We start from the raw sequence: 20,378 nt of genomic DNA, 5'->3' as shown, positions 1-20,378 counted from the left end.
GACGTTAGCCTGCGGTTTCCACTGCATTTTTCCTTTCTCAAGTTGTGAATTAACTGAGGGGTATTGGCTGGCACACCTGCTAATTCTCAGAGGACAGATGTTATTACTTCTCTGAAATTACAGGCCAGTAGGAAACTGTGGTGTCTGTGTAACTAACAAGGCTACAGGAGTGGGGTTTGACTTCATTTGCTTGTTTGTTTTAAAATGAAGGCCTTTGGCATTAAGGCGAACAACGTAAATTATTAGTGTGGCTCTATTTTCATCTATCCCTGCCCCCCAATTTTTGGTAACCCAAGAAGAGATTTGAGCTGTGGGTCACATTTTCTTCTAAGAGTATTCATTTAAATACCAACTTTCAACTACTGGGGGATAATTAATCCAGATGTCAGCAATGGAGTCTTCAAACTCCATAAGGGGTAGGGATATATATATAATGTTATATATACATATATATTTATATGTATAATAGACAAACACACACATATATGATTTTTTTTTTTTTTTTTTTTTTTTTAGCTGGCCAGAGTGGGTTCAAACCCGCGACCCTTGGTATATGGGACCAGCGCCCTACCCACTAAGCCACAGGCACCACCCACACACATATATATATATAGCAGTAGAATATTCTGCTAAGTATACAGATAGCCACATTATCCTATTCATGGTAATTTTTCTTTTTTTTTTTTTTTTGGCTGGGACTAGGTTTGAACCTGCCACCTCCAGCATATGGGACTGGCGCCCTACTCCTTGAGCCACAGGCGCCGCCCTCATGGTAATTTTTCATGGGCCAGAAACTTGTAGCAAATAAACTAGGGGTAGGCAGAATTGGATTTGATTATGACATGGTATTTCTGAATAGAAATCTGCAAATCATTAGCCATTCCTTTACCAGTCACTTAATTCATACCACTTTAAACTATTTCAGTCATTCACCAAGTACACTGCGCTGACCTTAAGACCAACTTCTGAAGAAAGAGGTGAAAATGACATTTTCTTTAAAATGATGAGAAACTGCCCTCCTTTGTCCACTTTTTTTTTTAGAGACAACACTTTGTCACCCTCAGTAGAGTGCTGTGCTGTCACAGCTCACAACAACCTCCAGCTCATGGGCTTAGGAGATTCTCTTGCCTCAGCCTCCCAAGTAGCTGGGACTATAGGCACCCACCACAATGCCCGGCTATTTTTTTTTTTTTTTTTTTTGAGACAGAGCCTCAAGCTGTCACACTGGGTAGAGTGCTATGGCATCACAGCTCACAGCAACCTCCAACTCCTGGGCTCAAGCAATTCTCCTGCCTCCACTTCCCAAGTAGCTGGGACTACAGGCACCCGCCACAATGCCTGGTTATTTTTTGGTTACAGCCGTCATTGTTGTTTGGCAGGCCTGGGCTCCATTCAAACCCGCCAGCTCAGGTGTATGTGGCTGGCGCCTTAGCTGCTTGAGCCACAGGTGCTGAGCTGGCTATTTTTTTTTTTTTTTTTTGGTTGCAGTTTGGCCAGGGTCGGGTTCGAACCTGCCACCCTCCATATATGGGGCCGGCACCCTACTCACAGAGCCACAGGTGCCACCCTCCTTTGTCCACTTTTGTCCCGCTCTGTCTGGACACGTCTTGCCTTGCTTGAGTACACAATTGTGATTTCTTTCGGGGACCTGGAATTTGGAGGCCATTTGCTCGGTGGGTGAGGTTTTGGACACTACTTTTTCTGCCCCCCTTCTGTTTATCTCAGTTGTGATCTGTTGTGTGGGCCAAGCCCTCCCCACACTTCTGGGTGACTGGCTCCCCTTCCCCCAGCATTTGTTGTGTTAAAGGAACTTTCTTTCCACAAAGCTTTATCAGCACAGTGGTCTCTTTTGATTCAAGAAGGAAAATAACATCAGCTTGTGACACATGCATGCTTTAGTGTAGTGGTTCTCAACCTGTGGGTCGCGACCCCTTTGAGGGTCGAACGACCCTTTCACAGGGGTCACCTAAGACCATCCTGAATATCAGATATTTACATTACAATTCATAACAGTAGCAAAATTATAGTTATGAAGTAGCAACGAAAATAATTTTATGGTTGGGAGTCACCACAACATGAGGAACTGTGATACAGTGGTGGCATTAGAAGGTTGAGAACCACTGCTTTAGTGTCAAGAATCCTAAGATTGTGGGCAGCGTCTGTGGCTCAAAGGGGTAAGGCGCTGGTCCCATATGCCAGAAGTGGTGGGTTCAAACCCAGCACTGGCCAAAAATAAAAAAAATAAAAAGAACAACACAACAACAACAAAAACAAAAAAAAGAACCCTAAGATTGTGATAAAACCATGCAAGTTATAAACAAATGTCTCCAATGTAAACAAATCCTAATGTCTCTGCTGCCTCTGCTATAGCACTTTTCTGGAAGAGGCCAACATCTCCTTTCCTTGTTGTACTGATCTCCTTTACATCATTACCCCTCAAGAAATCTCAGAGCAAGGAGACCATAGAGCAAGGAGTGTTCAGATGTCAGGAACCCCTTGACCTTGTGTGTGCTGAGCACTGGACTTTGCGGCGTAACGTAACATAGAAAACACAAGGGCTCTGGAAAGCAGAAGACCTAGGTTCACACCGTGACTTTGCTATCTCGGCATGCTTGGCCCTGTTAGTGAGGTTCTCTGAGCCTCATAGGTGAAATGGGGATATGTCAGACTCCTTACAGTGTTGTGAGGATTAAACACGAATATGTGTGTATAAGTTTCCTGATCCAGGTGAAAGACTTGGAGGAATGGGGAAATGAGTGGGAAAAATGGATACATCATAGAAAGTCTAGCCCAAGCCACGTGAACTCTACTCATTCTGAACCTTGATGTCCTCATTTGTGAAAAAAACAGTAGTTCAGATGTCTTAACGTCATCTGACTCTCCCACTTGGTTGTTGGGTGGATTAATGGAAATAATGCAAGGTACACCATCAGTAGGTGTCGGTGCTCCAGAATGGCAGTCGCACCTGTAAGCCGGGTAGGTGTAGACTGGAAATTTCCCTTAGGTAGAAGAGTGCTTCCTTTCTTAAGCCAGAGTACTCTACTTATATAAGAACGATATTTTTCAGGATATTTTATGTTATTTTTTTTTTTGAGACAGAGTCTTACTCTGTTGTCCTCGGTAGAGTGCCCTGGCATCACAGCTCACAGCAACCTCAAACTCTTGGGCCTGAGCAATTCTCTTGTCTCAGCCTCCAAAGTAGCTGGGACTACAGGCGCCTGCCACAACACCTGGCTAATTTTAGAGATGGGGTCTTGATCTTGCTCAGGCTGGTCTCAAACTCCTGAGCTCAGGCAATCCACCTGCCTGAGCCTCCCAGAGTGCTAGGATTACAGGTGTGACTCACCCCACCCAGCCTCAGGACATTTTCAATAGCATTAATAAAATCTACTTGCAAATATTCTTTCTTCATTTTTATTTATTTCTTCTTGTTCTCTGAGCTTATCAGATCATTTTAGTTAAGTGTTTTATGTTTTGGCTTTTTATGATAATAGCCTGTTTTTTTTTGAGACAGAGTTTCACTCTGTCACCCTGGGTAGAGCGCTGTGACTTCATGGCTCACAGCAACCTCAAACTCTTGGCCTCAAGCAATCCTCTTGCCTCAGTCTCCCAAGTGGCTGGGACTATGGGCACCCGCCACAACACCCCGCTAATTTTTCTATTTTTAGTAGAGATGGAGTCTCACTCTTCCTTGCTCAGGCTGGTCTTAAACTCCTGAACTCAGGCAACCTACTGCCTCAGCCCCCCAGTGTGCTAGAATTACAGGCATGAGCCTTTCAATGTGAAGCCAGTAGAGCTCATATTTTTTTCCTTTTTTTTTTTTTTTTTTGTAGAGACAGAGTGTCACTGTACTGCCCTCGGGTAGAGTGTTGTGGCGTCACACGGCTCACGGCAACCTCCAACTCTTGGGCTTACGTGATTCTCCTGCCTCAGCCTCCCCAGCAGCTGGGACTATAGGCGCCCGCCACAACGCCTGGCTATTTTTTTTGTTAAAGTTTGTCTGGGGCTGGGTTTGAACCCGCCACCCTTGGCATATGGGGCTGGCGCCCTACTCACTGAACCATAGGCACCGCCCTCTCATACTTTTTTCTAAGATCTTCTAAGGTCACAATTCCTTTACTGTTTGCTTTAAACTTAAAAATGATTTTCCTCTCAGGGCAGTGGTGCTTACCTGTAATCTTAGCTACTTGGGAGGTTAAGGTGGGAGGAGTGCTTGAGTCCAGGAGTTTGAGGCCAACCTGGGCAACACAGTGAGACCCCATCTCTGTTTGTGTTTGATTGTTAAGACAGAGTCTCACTCTGTTGCCTAGGCTCGAGTGCGGTGGCATCATCATAGCTCTTTGAAACCTCAATGCTGTAGGCTCAAGCCATCCTCCTGCCTCAGCTTCCCTGGTGGATGCTACCATACCCAGCTAATTTTATTATTTATTTGTAGACATGAGGTCTGGTTCTTGCTCAGGTTGGTCTTGAATTCCTGAGCTCAAGTGCTCCTCCCATCTCAGCCTCCCACACCCTCGGATTACAGGTGTGAGGCACTGCACATGGCCTTGTGAGAGCCTGTCTCTAACAAAAAAATTTTTTTGTTCTCTACCACCTAATCTGCCAGGTATGGTAATACAATGACTTTGAATGTTCTAGAAGGATAGCATATATATTCTTCCATGATAACGTTTTTCTTTTCTGCAAATCCTCTTTCTGCTTGTACATGAGATACTTTTCTCCCACACCTCATCACGTCACATTCCTGTATGTTCACAGTGGTGGCAAAGATTAGGGGACGTGAGCCACACGGTCTCTCTCCAGGAGGTGAGATGAGAGGAAGAGTCCAAGACTGTGCTGTGTTCCTTGCGCCTCACAGGCTGTCCTCTGGCAAGATTTCCTACAGCTGATTTCTCTTTACATCCAACAGCCCTGCCTTTATGGTGCCCCCAGAATGTTTGCTTCCGTGATGACACGATGTAGAAGGAACAGGTTCCCTGACAGCGGCTGCAACAGGAAAAGGACTGACTGAGCATCTTTGTAAAAGGGGAAAGATGGACACAATCTGAAGAGAAACCAGGGTTGACTGAGCATCTTTGAAAGGTGCTTTGGAGATCAGCCTGACCATTCTAGGAATCTGTGACCCGCATGTTTTTAGGAGGGCAGTGGAGAAGTAACAGGGTGGTTTCTATTCCTACTAGTATGTGAAAGTGGTTGATCCCAGTACGAAAGAAAATCTACGTTTTTTATTCCTTATCTTCCTTTTCTTTTTTCTCTCCCCATGATTTAGGTTCATGGTGACGCTTCTTTCTGTGGACAAGGGATTGTTCCAGAAACATTCACGCTGTCTAACCTACCACATTTTAGAATTGGTGGGAGTGTCCATCTAATTGTCAACAATCAGCTGGGTTACACCACCCCAGCCGAGAGAGGGAGATCTTCTTTATACTGCAGTGACATTGGTGAGTAGCACAGGGGAGGTGACGTCTGTCCACTGCAGTGACATTGGTGAGTAGCACAGGGGAGGTGACGTCTGTCCACTGCAGTGACATTGGTGAGTAGCGCAGGGGAGGTGACGTCTGTCCACTGCAGTAATGTGGGTGTGTGGCACGGGGAGGTGACGTCTGTCCACTGCAGTGACACTGGTGAGTAGCACAGGGGAGGTGATGTCTGTCCACTGCAGTGACATTGGTGAGTAGCACAGGGGAGGTGATGTCCGTCCACTGCAGTGACATTGGTGAGTAGCACAGGGGAGGTGACATCTGTCCACTGCAGTGATGTGGCTGTGTGGCACAGGGGAGGTGATATCTCCATCCACTACAGTGATGTTGGTGTATGGCATAGGGAGGTGACATGTCTCCACTGTGGTGGTGTTGGTGTGTGGGACAGAGAGATGTCATTGGGTCAGACAAGGTATTTGTAGAGAAACTTCTATCTAGTTCAGTCAGCACAATGAGCCTCTCTGGTTACTCACTGGTTTTATTTTATTTATTTATTTATTTAGAGACAGAGTCTCACTATGTTGCCCTGGGTAGGGTGCTGTGGCGTCACAGTTCACAGCAACCTCCAACTCTTGGGCTTAAGTGATTCTCTTGCCTCAGACTCCCACGAAGCTGGGACTACAGGCACCTACCACAGTGCCCGGCTATTTTTTGTTGCAGTTGTTGGTGTTTAGCAGGCTTGGGCTGGGTTCAAACCCAGCCACCTTGGTGTATGTGGCTAGCACCCTTACCCACTGAGTTACGGGTGCCACCTGGTTATCTTTTTTTAATTTGCGACAGATTGTACTCTCCACCCCAGGCTGGCGTGCAGTGGTGTCATCATAGGTCACAGCAGCCTCAAACTCCTGGACTCACGTGATCCACAGGAGGCTAAGAGATCCTCGTGTCTCAGCTTCCCAAGTAGCTGGGACTATAGCTCCCTGTCAGTATGCCCAGCTGATTTTTAAAAAAAAATTTGTAGTGTCACGGTCTCACTATGCTGCCCAGGCTGGTCTTTAACTCTTGCCTCAAGTGATCCTCCCACCTTGGCCTCCCAAAGTGCTAGGATTAGAGGTGTCAGCCGCCATGCCCAACTGCATTTTAAATTTTGGATCAGACATGTTCAGTAAGTCACCAACAGTGATGCCCAATGAACATTCCTTTCCAAGGTTATCCTTAAATCCATGGAAATAAGACAAGCACGGAACTGAGAGTGAATCACCTTCAATTGTTTAAGTAACCGGATGAATGATCTGGTGAAAGTCAGAAAGCAAGGCAGTTAGGGCAACACTGGAGTCCTTGTCTTCAGGGTGTTCAAATTTGGGGTGCCCAAGGTCTTGGTCAAAACAGATAGGTTCAGTCACCAAATCTGGTGAAATAGTCTAGTGAGGACTAGGCTGAGAAGATTCAAAGTCAACGTGTTTTAATCTATGAAATTGGCAGTCGTAGGAGAAAGGGTGGGCTTTCATTGCCGTTTCACAGAATTCTAAAAACTTTTAGGTGGTGGGAACTGTTCTGTTTTTACACTCAGAGCCTGGCCTGGGTGCCTTTCAGAGTTATCTGTGTTAATTCTTGGTGATTAGCCTGATAGAGATATTGAAGGTCCATTTCAGAACTTCTCTTTGGAGAAAATTTATCTTTTTTTAGGATGCATCCTTTAATGATGTTTTTATATCAAGAAGAAAGATAATAGTAATAATAACAATAACAAAATAAATATCAACTGTTATGTACAGGCAATGTACGTAACAGTGTTAAGCATTAGTACTTTATATACATTAACTCATTTAAGCTCTACAACATTTCTAAGAAGTAGTTTTAGAGATGAGTAGGCTGAGATCATGACCTCATCAAAGTCACACAGTATGTCATGGAGCTGGAACTTGCTGGCTGGACCGCAAAGTTTGGGTTCTAACCAACCAGCCAATCTCCCTGCAGGAACTAGGCTCTCTTCCCATACAGGCGGCAAGACTTCGGGAGAGCTAATATGGTTCTGGGTTAATTGTCCGCCTTCCCCTTGGTCTTCCCTGCTTAGGGAAGCTTGTGGGCAGTGCCATCATCCACGTCAATGGAGACAACCCAGAGGAAGTGGTCCGTGCCACACGGCTGGCTTTTGAATACCAGCGCCGATTCCGGAAGGATGTCATTGTTGACTTGTTCTGCTACAGGCAGTGGGGCCACAATGAGCTGGACGAGCCTTTCTTCACCAACCCCGTCATGTACAAAATCATCAGGTACAATTACACACTTTCCTTTGACACAGCCTCTCCTTCCAGGGTGCCTGCATTATTAGTTTTAATACACTCTCAGGTAGGATGCCCAACCTTCTCAGTTTGCCCTGGATATGAAACTTTCAATGCCGTCATAAGACTGGGACCATCCTGAGAGAGTCACCCCACATTCTTCACACTCTACATGTTTCCTCTTGACATAGAGAAGGGCAAGTTGACGGCTCAGCAGATGGGAAGACAGCAGGAGGAAGACTTGGGCGCAGCCTTGCCCCGAACTACTTAGCATGGTGTTGGCAGGATCAGAAATAGAACCTGCGTTGTTCACTTCCACAGATCAAAGACGTGGACCTGCTTTGCACCTTGGCTGGAGAAGACACAGGGATTTTTAACAAATGTTCTAAACTGCGCTATCCAGTATGGGAGCCACTAGCCATAAGTGGCTATTGAGCCACTGAAATGCACTGGTCCTGATTGATGTGCTGTAAGGGTGACATCACACCAGATTCCAACAACTTAGCGTGTAAAATATAAACCTGATATATCGCAATAATTTTTATATTGATGAGGTATTGAAATGACAGTATTTTGGATATATTGACATAAATCTATTATTGAAATTAATTCCACCTTTTTCTTTTTACACTTTCTAATGTGACTGCCAGAGATGTTTTCAATGACACACGTGGCTTGCATTTTATTTCTGTCGGACAGCACTGATTAAGAAGGTTGAGGTGGGCGGCGCCTGTGGCTCAGTGAGTAGGGCGCCGGCCCCATATGCCGAGGGTGGCGGGTTCAAACCCAGCCCCGGCCAAACTGCAACAAAAAAATAGCCAGGTGCTGTGGCAGGCGCCTGTAGTCCCAGCTACTCGGGAGGCTGAGGCAAGAGAATAGCTTAAGCCCAGGAGCTGGAGGTTGCTGTGAGCTGTGTGATGCCACGGCACTCTACCAAGGGGCATAAAGTGAGACTCTGTCTCTACAAAAAAAAAATAAAAAAAGAAGGTTGAGGTGACACTGTAGGAACGCATTGCTTTGCAATTTCTTTTCTAGACACAAGAAGGTAAAATAGATGCCCTCCTTCATTTTCTCATGGATAAATGAAAGCAGAGGGATAAACTTGAGGGCATTTTACGGCTTTTCTGGTCTAAGACAGCAGAGAGAGTGCTGTTCTAGGAAGAAATAATCTATGTCCTCCGCTTAGCTCTGAATTTAGACTGAATGAGTCAGTGAGGCTCAGGGCCCCATTTAAAAAAAAATCTCCTGCTTACCACTCCTTTTTCTCAGGATTAACTACAATAATATATGAGAACAGACTTTATCATTTAAAGTATATGAATGTAGAATGGTATTGTTAGTTCAAGGATGATTAAAGCAACCTGAAACAGATGACAGTAACTTTGAGTTGCATACTTTATTGAAATAAAGTAGGTGCTGATTACGTGGACAGTGTGCAAAAGTCCTGGCAATGACTGTTGTTCTTAGAAAAATATTATTGATTATTTCCACCTGGATGTAGATAAAAGCTTATAAATATAAATTTGTTTTCTCTTGCTTGCCTGGAACAGGTTGTTAACTTGTGAGTACCTTTATTAATATGTGTAATTGCTCATTATTTATTTATTTGTTTGTTTATTAACATATTTATTTATTTTAATGTCAGTCACTTCAGAATATTTGTTTTATTGACTTATTGAGGTAGGAGTCACATAATGTAAAATTGGCTATTTTAAAGTGCACAGCTTGGGGCAGGCATGGTGGCTCACGCCTGTAATCCTAGCACTTGTGGAGGCTGAGGTGGGTGGATCACCTGAGCTTACAAGTTCAAAACCAGCCTGAGCTAGAGTGAAACCCTATTTCTAAAAATAGCTAGGCAACAATTCATAATTGCTAAATCATGGAAGAAGCCCAAGTGCCCATCAACCCACGAATGGATTAATAAATTGTGGTATATGTACACCATGGAATATTATGCAGCCTTAAAGAAAGGTGGAGACTTTACCTCTTTCATGTTTACATGGATGGAGCTGGAACATATTCTTCTTAGCAGAGTATCTCAAGAATGGAAGAAAAAGTATCCAATGTACTCAGGCCTACTATGAAACTAATTTATAGCTTTCATATGAAAGCTATAACCCAATTATAGCCTAAGAATATGGGGAAAGGGAGGGGAGGGGAGGGGGGACGATGGGTGAAGGGAGGGTAATTGGTGGGACCACACCTATGGTGCATCTTATGAGGGTACATGTGAAACTTAATAAATGTAGAATATAAATGTTTTAACACAATAACTATGAAAAAGCCAGAAAGGCTAAGTTAACCAGTGTGATGAAAATATTTCAAATTGTATATAAAACCAGCGCATGGTACCCCATGACTGCATTAATGTACACAGCTATGATTTAATTAAAACAAAAAAACTTAAAGAGAAAAATAGCTGGGCAAAGTGGCAGGCAGCTGTCATCCCAGCTACTCAGGAGACTGAGACAAGAGAATCACTTGAGCCCAAGAGTTTGAGGTTGCTGTGAGCTGTGATGTCACAGCACTCTACCGAGGGTGACAAAGTAAAACTCTGTCTCAAAAAAAAAAAAAAGAAGCTCTCTCTCTCCCCTCCTCTCTCTCCTCTGTCTCTCTAGGTCTCTCCTCTCTCTCTCCCCATCTCTCCCCCCTTCTTTCCTCTCTCTCTCTTTTCACCCCCCTCTCTCTCTTCTTTTCTCTCCTCCTTGGTGCTGCTCTACAGCATCCCTCCCTCGCCAATAAAAACCTTTCATACAAGCAAAAAAAAAAAAAAAAAAAAAAAAAGAAAAGAAAAGAAAGTGCACGATTCGGTGGTGTTTATTACATTCACCATGCATTGTGACTGCCACTTCTGTCCAGTTCCAGAACATTTCCTGAATGCCCGTTTATGGTGATGACATTCTATGATGGCTTTGACAATGACTATCTCTGTCTCTCTTGGATTTTTACAGATCAAATTGATGTTTTGTTTTTTTGCCATTTTTCTTGGACAGAACCCGAAAGAGCATCCCAGACACCTATGCAGAGCACCTTATTGCCAGTGGACTCATGGCCCAGGAGGAGGTGTCTGAAATAAAATCCTCCTACTATGCCAAGTTAAATAACCACTTAACTGACATGGCCCACTATAGCCCCCCTGCCACTAACCTGAAAGCCCACTGGCAGGGCGTAGTTCAGCCAGAAGCCAGAATCACCACCTGGAACACAGGTGTGCCCCTTGACCTCCTGCGGTTTGTTGGTGGGAAGTCTGTGGAGGTTCCAGAGGAGCTCCAGGTGCACAGTCACCTCCTGAAGACGTACGTTCAGGTGGGAACTTGAAATCACGTGTTGCTGCTTTCCTTTCTTGCTCGCCAGAGGAATCGATGTTGGTTCAGTCTTTTTGGTTGGCTTATTCTTTGGACAAATATTTATTGTGCATCATTAGGCTCTAGGGACTGAGCCTAGCATTATTTGGTACTGACAGCTGATTAATAAATCTCATACACAGATTTTCTCTAATTTTATTTTTCTCCATGTATTTATTTACTTGTGCATATTTAATATCAATGCATGGAATACATGCACGTTGTAAAAAATACACAAAGAGAGGAATGTCTGTTTTGATTTTTCCAATCAGTGAGCAAAAAACACTTCTTTCAGGTGGCTTAAATAAAAGAAATAAAAAAGCAACACACGTAACCCAAAGGTTCCCACTTAGACCCTTAAACATGCTAAGGTTTTACATACTGTCTTAGGTTAGCTATGGGATGACAAGTGTGCCGGTTTGCCTGGGACTGGGGACTTTCAGTGCTAAAGTCAGGAGAGCAGAGAGTGAAAGGTTTTAATCTTTTTTTTTTTTAAGAGACAGAGTCTCACTTTATTGCCCTCGGTAGAGTGCCGTGGCATCACAGCTCATAGCAACCTCCAACTCCTGGGCTTAGGTGATTCTCTTGCCTCAGCATCCCAAGTGCAGGGACTACAGGTGCCCGCCACAACGCCCGGCTATATTTTGTTGCAGTTTGGCCGGGGCTGGGTTTGAACCCACCACCCTTGGTGTGTGGGGCTGGTGCCCTACCCACTGAGCCATAGGCGCCACCCCCGGGTTTTCATCTTTCTTAAGCTTTTTTTTTTTTTTTCATTAAGCAGGCCTGGGCAAGGTTCGAACCCACCCCTGGTGTGCAGACAGAGCTGGCACTCTTACCACTGAGCTACAGCGTGCAGCTCTCATCTTCCTTAAGCTTGAAGGAACTTAGGCATCTGCATTATGTTTTTTTTTTTTTTTTTTTGTAGAGACAGAGTCTCACTTTATCGCCCTCGGTAGAGTGCCATGGCATCACACAGCTCACAGCAACTTCCAACTCCTGGGCTTAGGCGATTCTCTTGCCTCAGCCTCCCGAGCAGCTGGGACTACAGGCGCCTGCCACAACACCCGGCTATTTTTTTGTTGCAGTTTTGGCCGGGGCTGGATTTGAACCCACCACCCTTGGCATATGGGGCCGGCGCCCTACCTGCTGAGCCACAGGCACTGCCCCCAGCATCTGCATTATGTTAAAATGCTAACTTTGGTTTTTAAGTGTATGCAATAGGCATAGAGGCTATTACAATAAGCCACATAGTGATCATCCAGCCTTAGAAGTAGGATGTTATAAATACACTCCCCACATACAGTCCCTAATCCCATCTTCTCTGACCCCACAGAGGCGTCCACTAACCCCAAGTGCATGTTTGTTTTGCCTATTTCAGAAGTGTGCGTAATTGCTGTCCTACTCTGACACAGCTGTCTCCCCTCTCTGTTTTTATTCAACATTATGATTTTGATAATTACTATTGTGTTGCATTAAGTTTTTTGAGCTCAATGTGATACCGACTCTTGAAAGTTTCTTTTCTCCTTCCCTTCAACTTTACAGTCTAGAATGGAGAAAGTGATGGAAGGGACAAAGCTGGACTGGGCTACAGCAGAAGCTCTTGCCTTGGGCTCCCTACTGGCTGAAGGTGAGAACTGGCTGTTAGCTGCACGGCTGGTAGAAAAAGCTTTAAATGACATTTGCTACCTGTGACCTTTCTGAATTACAACTGCCTCCTGTTGTTTGCATTGGCTTGAGAGATTCTGAAACATGTTAAATTAGTTTTTTTACCTGCCAGTGTTACTTGATCGTGGTACAAGTCATGTCAACAGCCTTCATCAGAGGAGGGAGTACAAAGCACTTATACTTTGCAAACAAAGGCTCAGTTCTAGATGTACTAGAAAGAGATTTTTTTCTCTAAAAATTGTGGGGCAAGAGATGACTCTCCGTTCTTGCCCTGTCTTGACTTTTGAAAATAGGAGACTCTGTTATGCTAAGGAAAATTCTCAGGATTAAGCTGATGTATAAGAATTCAGAGTTGCTCTGTCTTATTATTAGGTTATTCATGAGAGTCCACTATTTTTTTTTCTTGGTCAAGGTTTTAACGTCCGTCTGAGTGGCCAAGACGTTGGCCGTGGAACTTTCAGCCAAAGGCATGCAATGGTGGTTTGTCAGGAGACCAATGACACCTATCTCCCTCTGAACCACATGGACCCTCATCAGAAGGGGTTTCTAGAGGTAGGACGTTACAGGGGCAGGCACAAAAACTAGGTGGCCATAATTATGGTTCCAGGATTCTTAAAACAGCTAGAAACAGATGTCCAACTTTGGGTTCAATACTTTTTGAAACAAAGGGGTGCTGCTTGGGTAGACAGCGTATGCCTGTAAACTTGGAATGGAAGGAACCACTCAGGGGTAGACCGGAGCCTCCTTAAACTCTGGTGATTTCTGTGTAGTCACGCGACTGTCAAATGGACGGGTATTTCGTCAGTTCAAAATTGACATTATAATATGCACATTGCTGTGATTTGTTCAAAATAGTCAAAGATGTGGATAATAAGCCAACATCTTTTGCCTACTCAAAAAGATAAACACTTGCTTCCCCCAGGTCCCTTTGCTCCCCAAAGTGCAGTAGCTGGTGGTCCCGCGTGCACAGCCGGGCAGTGCGGTGTCCCCGTCTCCAGGCTTTTCTCTCAGAGTCTTCAGGGCTGGGGCCTTTTCCTTTTGTCTATCAGCAGTCAGAGTAGTGCCTAGGACAGGTGTTTACAAACTTGTTGTTTAAGGTAAGTTTAGAGGCATGACATCTTTCCTACTCGAGCGATTTGTTTAGCATATGATCCTGAGTTCACTGTTAACCCCAAACAAGGATCCCTTGCCAAAGGCCATATTCCAGGAACATCACTTAAAGGACACATTTTTTTTTTTTTTTTGAGACAGTCTCACTATGTCACCCTCCGTAGAGTGCTGTGGCATCACAGCTCACAGCAACCTGAAACTCTTGGGCTTAAGCGATTTCTCTTGCTTCAGCCTCCCAAGTAGCTGGGACTACAGGCGCCTGCCACAATGCCCGGCTATTATCTGTTTTTTGTTGTTGTTGTAGTTGTCACTGTTGTTTGGCAGGCCTGAGCGGGGTTCAAACCCTCCAGCCCCAGTGTACGTGGCTGGTGCCCTAGCCGCTGAACTGTAGGTACCGAGCCAGGGGACACATTCTCATCTTCTCTTTAAGTGACTCTAAAATCTACTTCTGGATCAAGTCCGATTGATGAACTAGATCCTGATTATGATTTGCTATTAGCTGTCCATTGTGAATACTGCGATTTTAAAAGTCCTTACTAAATGCCTTGTATCTGTTATGTGGGTGCTGTCAAAGATTTCATTTATTATCTAATACCATGTCCTGCATATGAAGACCTGGGAGAAACTCCTGTGACCTTGGTGTTGAGAGGAGCTGTTGTCTCCCGAGCCTTCACTGCCTGTGTTGGATTTTATTCCTGCCCAGCATTCCCTTATCAATCATGGCTTTTAGGAGGGGAAGGGGGCGGATGGAGGCAGTGAGCCACTCCTTAGGGCACGTCCTCGCCCAGCTCCGTTCTGTGTCTCCATCTTCATCTGTCTTCTTTCCCTCCACTTAAAACGTGCACACCATGATGTACGTTATTTATGTTTCATAAGCCGCCTCGCATGCTTTTTGGAATAAATAAAAACATTTATTTATTTTATTTCAATAAAAACATAGAATCTAGAAAATAAGGTATTTCAGTGTACACAGGAGATGGGGCAACTACATCTGCCTGGCGGAGGCAGGGAGTGCTTGAGAGAAGGAGGCAGATCTGAGCTTAGACGTGAGGGATGTTAGGGGGCGTCTAGTCTAATTAATGTGGGGTGCACACTCTAGATGGACACAAGGCTACATACGGAAGCTATGAGGTGAGAAAACCCTAAAGTAGCTTCACTAGACTGGAGTTTAATCAACCAGTGTGTGCAGATCACCTGGAGAGAGAGACAGAGAGAGGAGGTGCTAGATTCTTTTTAAGCAGCCAGCTCCCATGGGAACTAATAAAGCAAGGATTCCCACCCCACCTACACCCACGGAGAGTGCATTTATCTTTTCAGAAGAGATCTGCCCCCATGGCCCAAATACTTCCCTTTAGCCCCTACCTCCGACACTGGGAATCAGATTTCAACAGGAGGTTTGGAGAGGTCAGACAAACCATATAGCACTCTCCTTTCTGAGACGCATGTGGTGATGGAAGCAAAGCTTCACTCTGCACCCCTCCTCCCTTCAAAGGGTTTGTGCAAACGTGACACTCTGCCCTTACCAGCTCCTGTCCCTCCTCCCTTTGATGGGTTTGTGCAAACGTGACACTCTGCCCTTGCGGGTCCTGTGCCCCTGCTGGCCCCCATCGGGCATTCCCTTGCATGACAGCCTTCGGTTCTCTTCCTGGGCATTAGGTGAGCAACAGCCCGCTGTCAGAAGAGGCCGTCTTGGGATTTGAGTACGGAATGAGCATCGAAAGCCCAAAGCTACTGCCCATCTGGGAGGCTCAGTTTGGTGATTTCTTCAACGGTGCCCAGATCATCTTTGACACATTCATCTCTGGAGGTTGGTATTAGGGTGTGGGAGGGTAAGGGACGCAGGCCGCAGTCTCACCGGGACAGGAGAATGGACAGGGACCACTGCTGCTTATGACACTCCGAGTGCTGTGGGCCCTCCGGGGACTTGGAGATCACCCTGTTCTGTGCTGAGGCCCTGCCGCTATCACGCAGTTTAATGAGGGACTATGCCAAGGAGTCAGCGGGGCCTTGAAGACCAGTTCCCCTCTCTCCAGGCACACCCAAGTGTTGAAGAGCAGTAGCGGCTTACCATCAGAACTTGAAATCTGTGAAGGAAAAGCTAAGTCTCTCCCCAGACCCTCAACTTAATTTTCTGGGGGTATCCACTATTAGGTTTTAAATATGCAGAACCTCTGTAATGTGACCTCCCAAGAGACTGTTACAAACTGGTCAATACAACAAGGAAGTCAACATAAGGAACTAGCCTACTGTACTGATATGCACATGTGGTGCATGTCCAGTCTATGAAAATTAGGTCAACTTAAGGAGTTGGTCAGTGCAGGGAGGTGGTCAGCTGGGCTATGAGGAAGGTGGTGAGAGGCGCCCACTCTTCTACAAACCATGCCTGTGATGAAATCAGAGTGGCACCTGCTGGCTAGGAGGCCGGGCATTCACCTTGCAGTTCGACTTGCTAATGTCCAGGACATGTGCCAGTATAGGTTTTTCACCCAGCAAAGTGGATATTTTCTCCCTAAGGATGGTGTAACAGTGCTAGAAAGTACATGTAAGGAAAACAGTGTTGGGGGCCAGGCAGCAGACAAACACAGTTTCACTGTCTGAGTGGCGTCCACTGTTGCGGCTTCTCAGAGTCCTTACTCCCCAGTCCTACTTTTCCAGGAGAGGCCAAGTGGCTGCTGCAGAGTGGCATCGTTATCCTCCTTCCACACGGCTACGATGGGGCTGGGCCAGACCACTCCTCTTGCCGCATAGAGCGTTTCCTACAGGTATGTCGAACGAGGTTCTCTGGAGTCCGGGAAGCCTTTTCCTGCTTCCCAGATGGTTACCCAGCTCCTGTAGATGGCTGAAAGTCCACCTTATACCGAAGGCCTGGTAGGACTTGAATGGAACCGATTTGAGGCAATGTCAGAGTTTCTTAGAAACATGCTTCAGGTATCACGGTTTAGGGCAGTTAGAGTGATTCCTGGCACAATGATTATACTACCAAAAAGAAAAAAAGGAAGTGGTTCCTAAGTGGACAAGATCCAAGGTTTTTTTTTATTTTGTTTTGAGATAGAGTCTTACTCTGTTGCCCCAGGCTAGAGTGCTGTGGCATCAGCCTAGTATACAGCAATCTCAAACTTCTGAGCTCAAATGATCCTCCTGCCTGAGCCTCCAGAGTAGGTGGAACTATAGGAACCCACCACAATGGCTTGGCTAATTTTTTCTGTTTTTAGTAGAGATGGATTCTCTCTCTTGTTCCTCCTGTTCCCAAACTCCTCAGCTCTTAAGACCCTCTGCCTCCCAGAGTGCTAGGATTATAGGCATGAGGCATGGTGTCTGGCCAGGAAACTTTAAATAAAGAGAGATGCGGACACGGGGGCTAACGCCAGATCAGATTCTCAGGAGTGGGGCCTAAGAATCAGTATTTTTGCTTTTTTTTTTTTTTTTTCTTGAGACAGAGCCTCAAGCTATTGTCCTGGGTAAAGTGACGTGACATCACAACTCACAGCAACCTCAACCTCTTGGGCTCAAGTGATTCTCTTGTCTCAGCCTCCTGAGTAGCTGGGACTACAGGCGCCCGCCACACTGCCCAGCTATTTTTTGGTTGTAGTTGTCATTGTTTGGTGGGCCCAGGCTGGATTTGAACCCGCCAGCTCTGGTGTATGTGGTTGGCGCCTTAGCTGCTTGAGCTACAGGCACCACACCAGTATTTTTACTTTTAAAAACTATTTTTTCAAGTAATGGTAGTATTTTATTAAATGATTCATGATCATCAAATTATTGTAAGTAATTTGAAATGGCCCCTAGAAACAGCCATTGCTATCATTTGGTAAGAATCACTAAATGTCTCTTCATATTAGTTCCTCATAGTTTATTATGAAAACTTTCAAATATACAGAAAAGTTCAAAAGATTTACAATGAACATTCATGTACTAACCCCATAGGATCCCCTATTAATATTTTATTATATTTATTTTCTGACATATCTATTCATCTGTCATTCCTTTATCCAGCAATCCATCCTATATTTTGATCAGTTCAAAGTAAATGGAGGTATCAGTACATATCACCCTCAGTACTCCAACATACATTTCATTGATGATTTTGGCATATGGACAGATAAAGTGTATAAATAGATGATAGATTAGTAGGTAGATAGAACAGATATATGAATAGTTATATTGATAAATATGACACAAAAATAATTTTTTTTTCTTTTTTTGGCCAGGGCCAGGTTTGAACCTGCCACCTCCAGTATATGGGGCTGGCGCCCTACTCCTTTGAGCCACACAACAAAAATAATTTTATAAAGATGAGATTACAGGCATCTGGGTGCAGTGGCTCATGGCTGTAATCCCAGAACTTTGGGAGGCCAAGGTGGGAGGATCACTTGAGGCCAGGAGCTTGAGACCAGCCTGGGCAACATAGTGAAACCTTATCTCTGCCAAAACTAGAAAGCTTAGGTGGGTATGATGGCACATGCCTTTAGTCCCAGTTACTGGGGAAGCTGAGGCTGAAGGATCTCTTGAGTTTAGGAGTTTGAGGCTTCTATTGAATATGATGGTGCCAGCACACTCCAGCCTGGGTAACAGAATGGGACCCTGAAAAAAAAAAAGGACAAAAGAGTGAGGGACAGTGAAAAAGTGATGGGATGGGAGGTTGAAGGTCTGATGAGGTTAATGGTTGATGGAGGGTAAACATTAAAGGGATTGAGCTAGAAAGATAGCAAGTGGTGATCAGAGAGTGGAGCTTATGGAGGGAGTCTTATTATTGATCATTATGAGATTTATCTTTATAAGATTATTACCATGTGCTAACTTTTAAGTGTTTGTCCCCCCCTCCTAATTCATATGTTGAGATTCTAACCCCCAGGGTTATGGTGTTTAGAAGTAGAGTATTTAGGAGGTGAGTAGGTCATGAGGGTGAAGTTTCATGAATGGGATCAGTGCCCTTATACAAGAGGCCCCAGCATGCGAGCTCACCCCTTCCAACATGCAGCCATACAGCAATTCTAACCCCCAGGGTGATGGTGTTTAGAAGTAGAGTATTTAGGGGGTGAGTAGGTCATGAGGGTGGAGCTTCATGAACAGGATCAGTGCCCTTAAAAGAGAGGCCCCAGCAAGCGAGCTCACCCCTTCCAACATGCAGCCATACAGCACCTAGAAAGTGGGGCTTCACCAGATACCAGGTCTGCTAGTACCTTGATCTCACACTTCCCAGCCTTCAAAACTACGAGAAATAAACCTCTGGTATTGTGGTATTGTTATAGCAGCCCAGATGGGCTAAGGTGCTGTAGGAATGGGTTGCTGAGGTTGGAAGGGCACAGAGTTATTGGAGGACACGAGTTGAGGGAACCAAGAAGTCCAGGTATTTAAAGGATCATCTACGCATTAGAGTTAACACATTGTTGACTGGTCCCAAGTTACCCAGGTACCTTCTGTGTAAAATTGCCAGTCAACAATGTGTTAACATAGCTGCTGTTCATGGATTCATTTCTCCCAGTCTCAATTCCCAGCTGTCCCATATAGAGCCTTTTTTTTTGAAACAGGGTCTCATTTTGTCCCCCTCACAAACTCATAGCAATTTCACAGCAACTTCAAACTCGGCTTAAGCAAATCTCTTGCCTCAGCCTCCCAAGTAGCTGGGACTACAGGCGCCCGCCACGCCACGCTGCCAAATTGAGCCTATTTCATTCTTTTGCCTACCCTTATCTCTCAGCTGCTTATAATACAGAATCACTCTAACTTTTTTTTTTTTTTTTGAGACAGAGTCTTACTATGTCGCTCTCAGTAGAGTGCTGTGGTGTCACAGCTCACAGCTCACAGCTCACAGTAACCTCAAACTCTTGGGCTTGAGCAATTCTCTTGCCTCAGCCTCCCAAGTAGCTGGGACTACAGGTGCCCACCACAATGCTCGACTATTTTTTGTCGCAGTTGTCATTGTCATTGGTGGCCTGGGCCGGGTTTGAACCTGCCACCCTCGGTGTATGTGGCTGGTGCCAGTGCTGTAACCACTGAGCTACGGGCACCAAGCCCACTCTAACATCTTAACACACTAGTGACTGGAAATTTTACTGAGAAACACGTTACTGGTTAACTCGGGACCAGTCAGTGGTGTGTTAATATTGTGCTATGTGTCTCACAGCGGGAAGTGAGGCATAAAATCTCAATAAATGCAAACTGCTTAGAACAATAATTGATATGTATGCGGTTTGCTGTTTGTTATTTTTATAATTTATCCCTTTTACTGATTCACACCCTTTGTTTATACTGCTAATTTTATTTTTAGCCCCTTTAAAGAGTTAGAATAAAGTGTAATACTTAGACTTTGCTGTTTATGTAAATGCTTGTTTATTTTATCTGCTGTCATCGTTATTATCTCAAGCTCTTTGTGCCATTTATTTTTAGTTCTGTCTGTTCTTGACCTTTTCCTGTGTTTTCTTCAAAAGTGCTCCTTGGATGGGGTGTTTCCCCAGGCTCCTTCTGAGAAGTTCTTTGGCTATGTGATACGTGGTATTTACACTGTTGCTATGTCATCTCCTCTTTGATTATTTAAGGCAACTCTTCAAAGACCCTGT

General features: G+C 44.9%; 1 protein-coding gene across 3 annotated transcripts in view; it reads left to right on the top strand.

Annotated features, from left to right (window-relative positions):
* Window positions 1-20,378, top strand: part of DHTKD1 (dehydrogenase E1 and transketolase domain containing 1) — a 64,052-nt gene that overhangs the window by 25,740 nt on the left and 17,934 nt on the right. For all 3 annotated transcript variants that reach the window (XR_008376269.1, XR_008376270.1, XM_053573020.1), the window contains exons 6-12: window positions 5,270-5,441; window positions 7,495-7,693; window positions 10,696-11,008; window positions 12,589-12,673; window positions 13,124-13,263; window positions 15,478-15,628; window positions 16,477-16,583. Coding sequence is in view for 1 of the 3 variants with exons in the window: in XM_053573020.1 (XP_053428995.1) it covers window positions 5,270-5,441; window positions 7,495-7,693; window positions 10,696-11,008; window positions 12,589-12,673; window positions 13,124-13,263; window positions 15,478-15,628; window positions 16,477-16,583 (1,167 nt within the window). In the remaining 2 variants the exon portion in view is untranslated. The remainder of the gene's footprint in view (window positions 1-5,269; window positions 5,442-7,494; window positions 7,694-10,695; window positions 11,009-12,588; window positions 12,674-13,123; window positions 13,264-15,477; window positions 15,629-16,476; window positions 16,584-20,378) is intronic.

This window comes from Nycticebus coucang, chromosome 20 (assembly GCF_027406575.1).
Source record: "Nycticebus coucang isolate mNycCou1 chromosome 20, mNycCou1.pri, whole genome shotgun sequence".
Classification (NCBI taxonomy): domain Eukaryota; kingdom Metazoa; phylum Chordata; class Mammalia; order Primates; family Lorisidae; genus Nycticebus; species Nycticebus coucang.
Note: the sequence above shows the minus strand (reverse complement) of the source record. Positions and strands in the feature narration are given on the sequence as shown.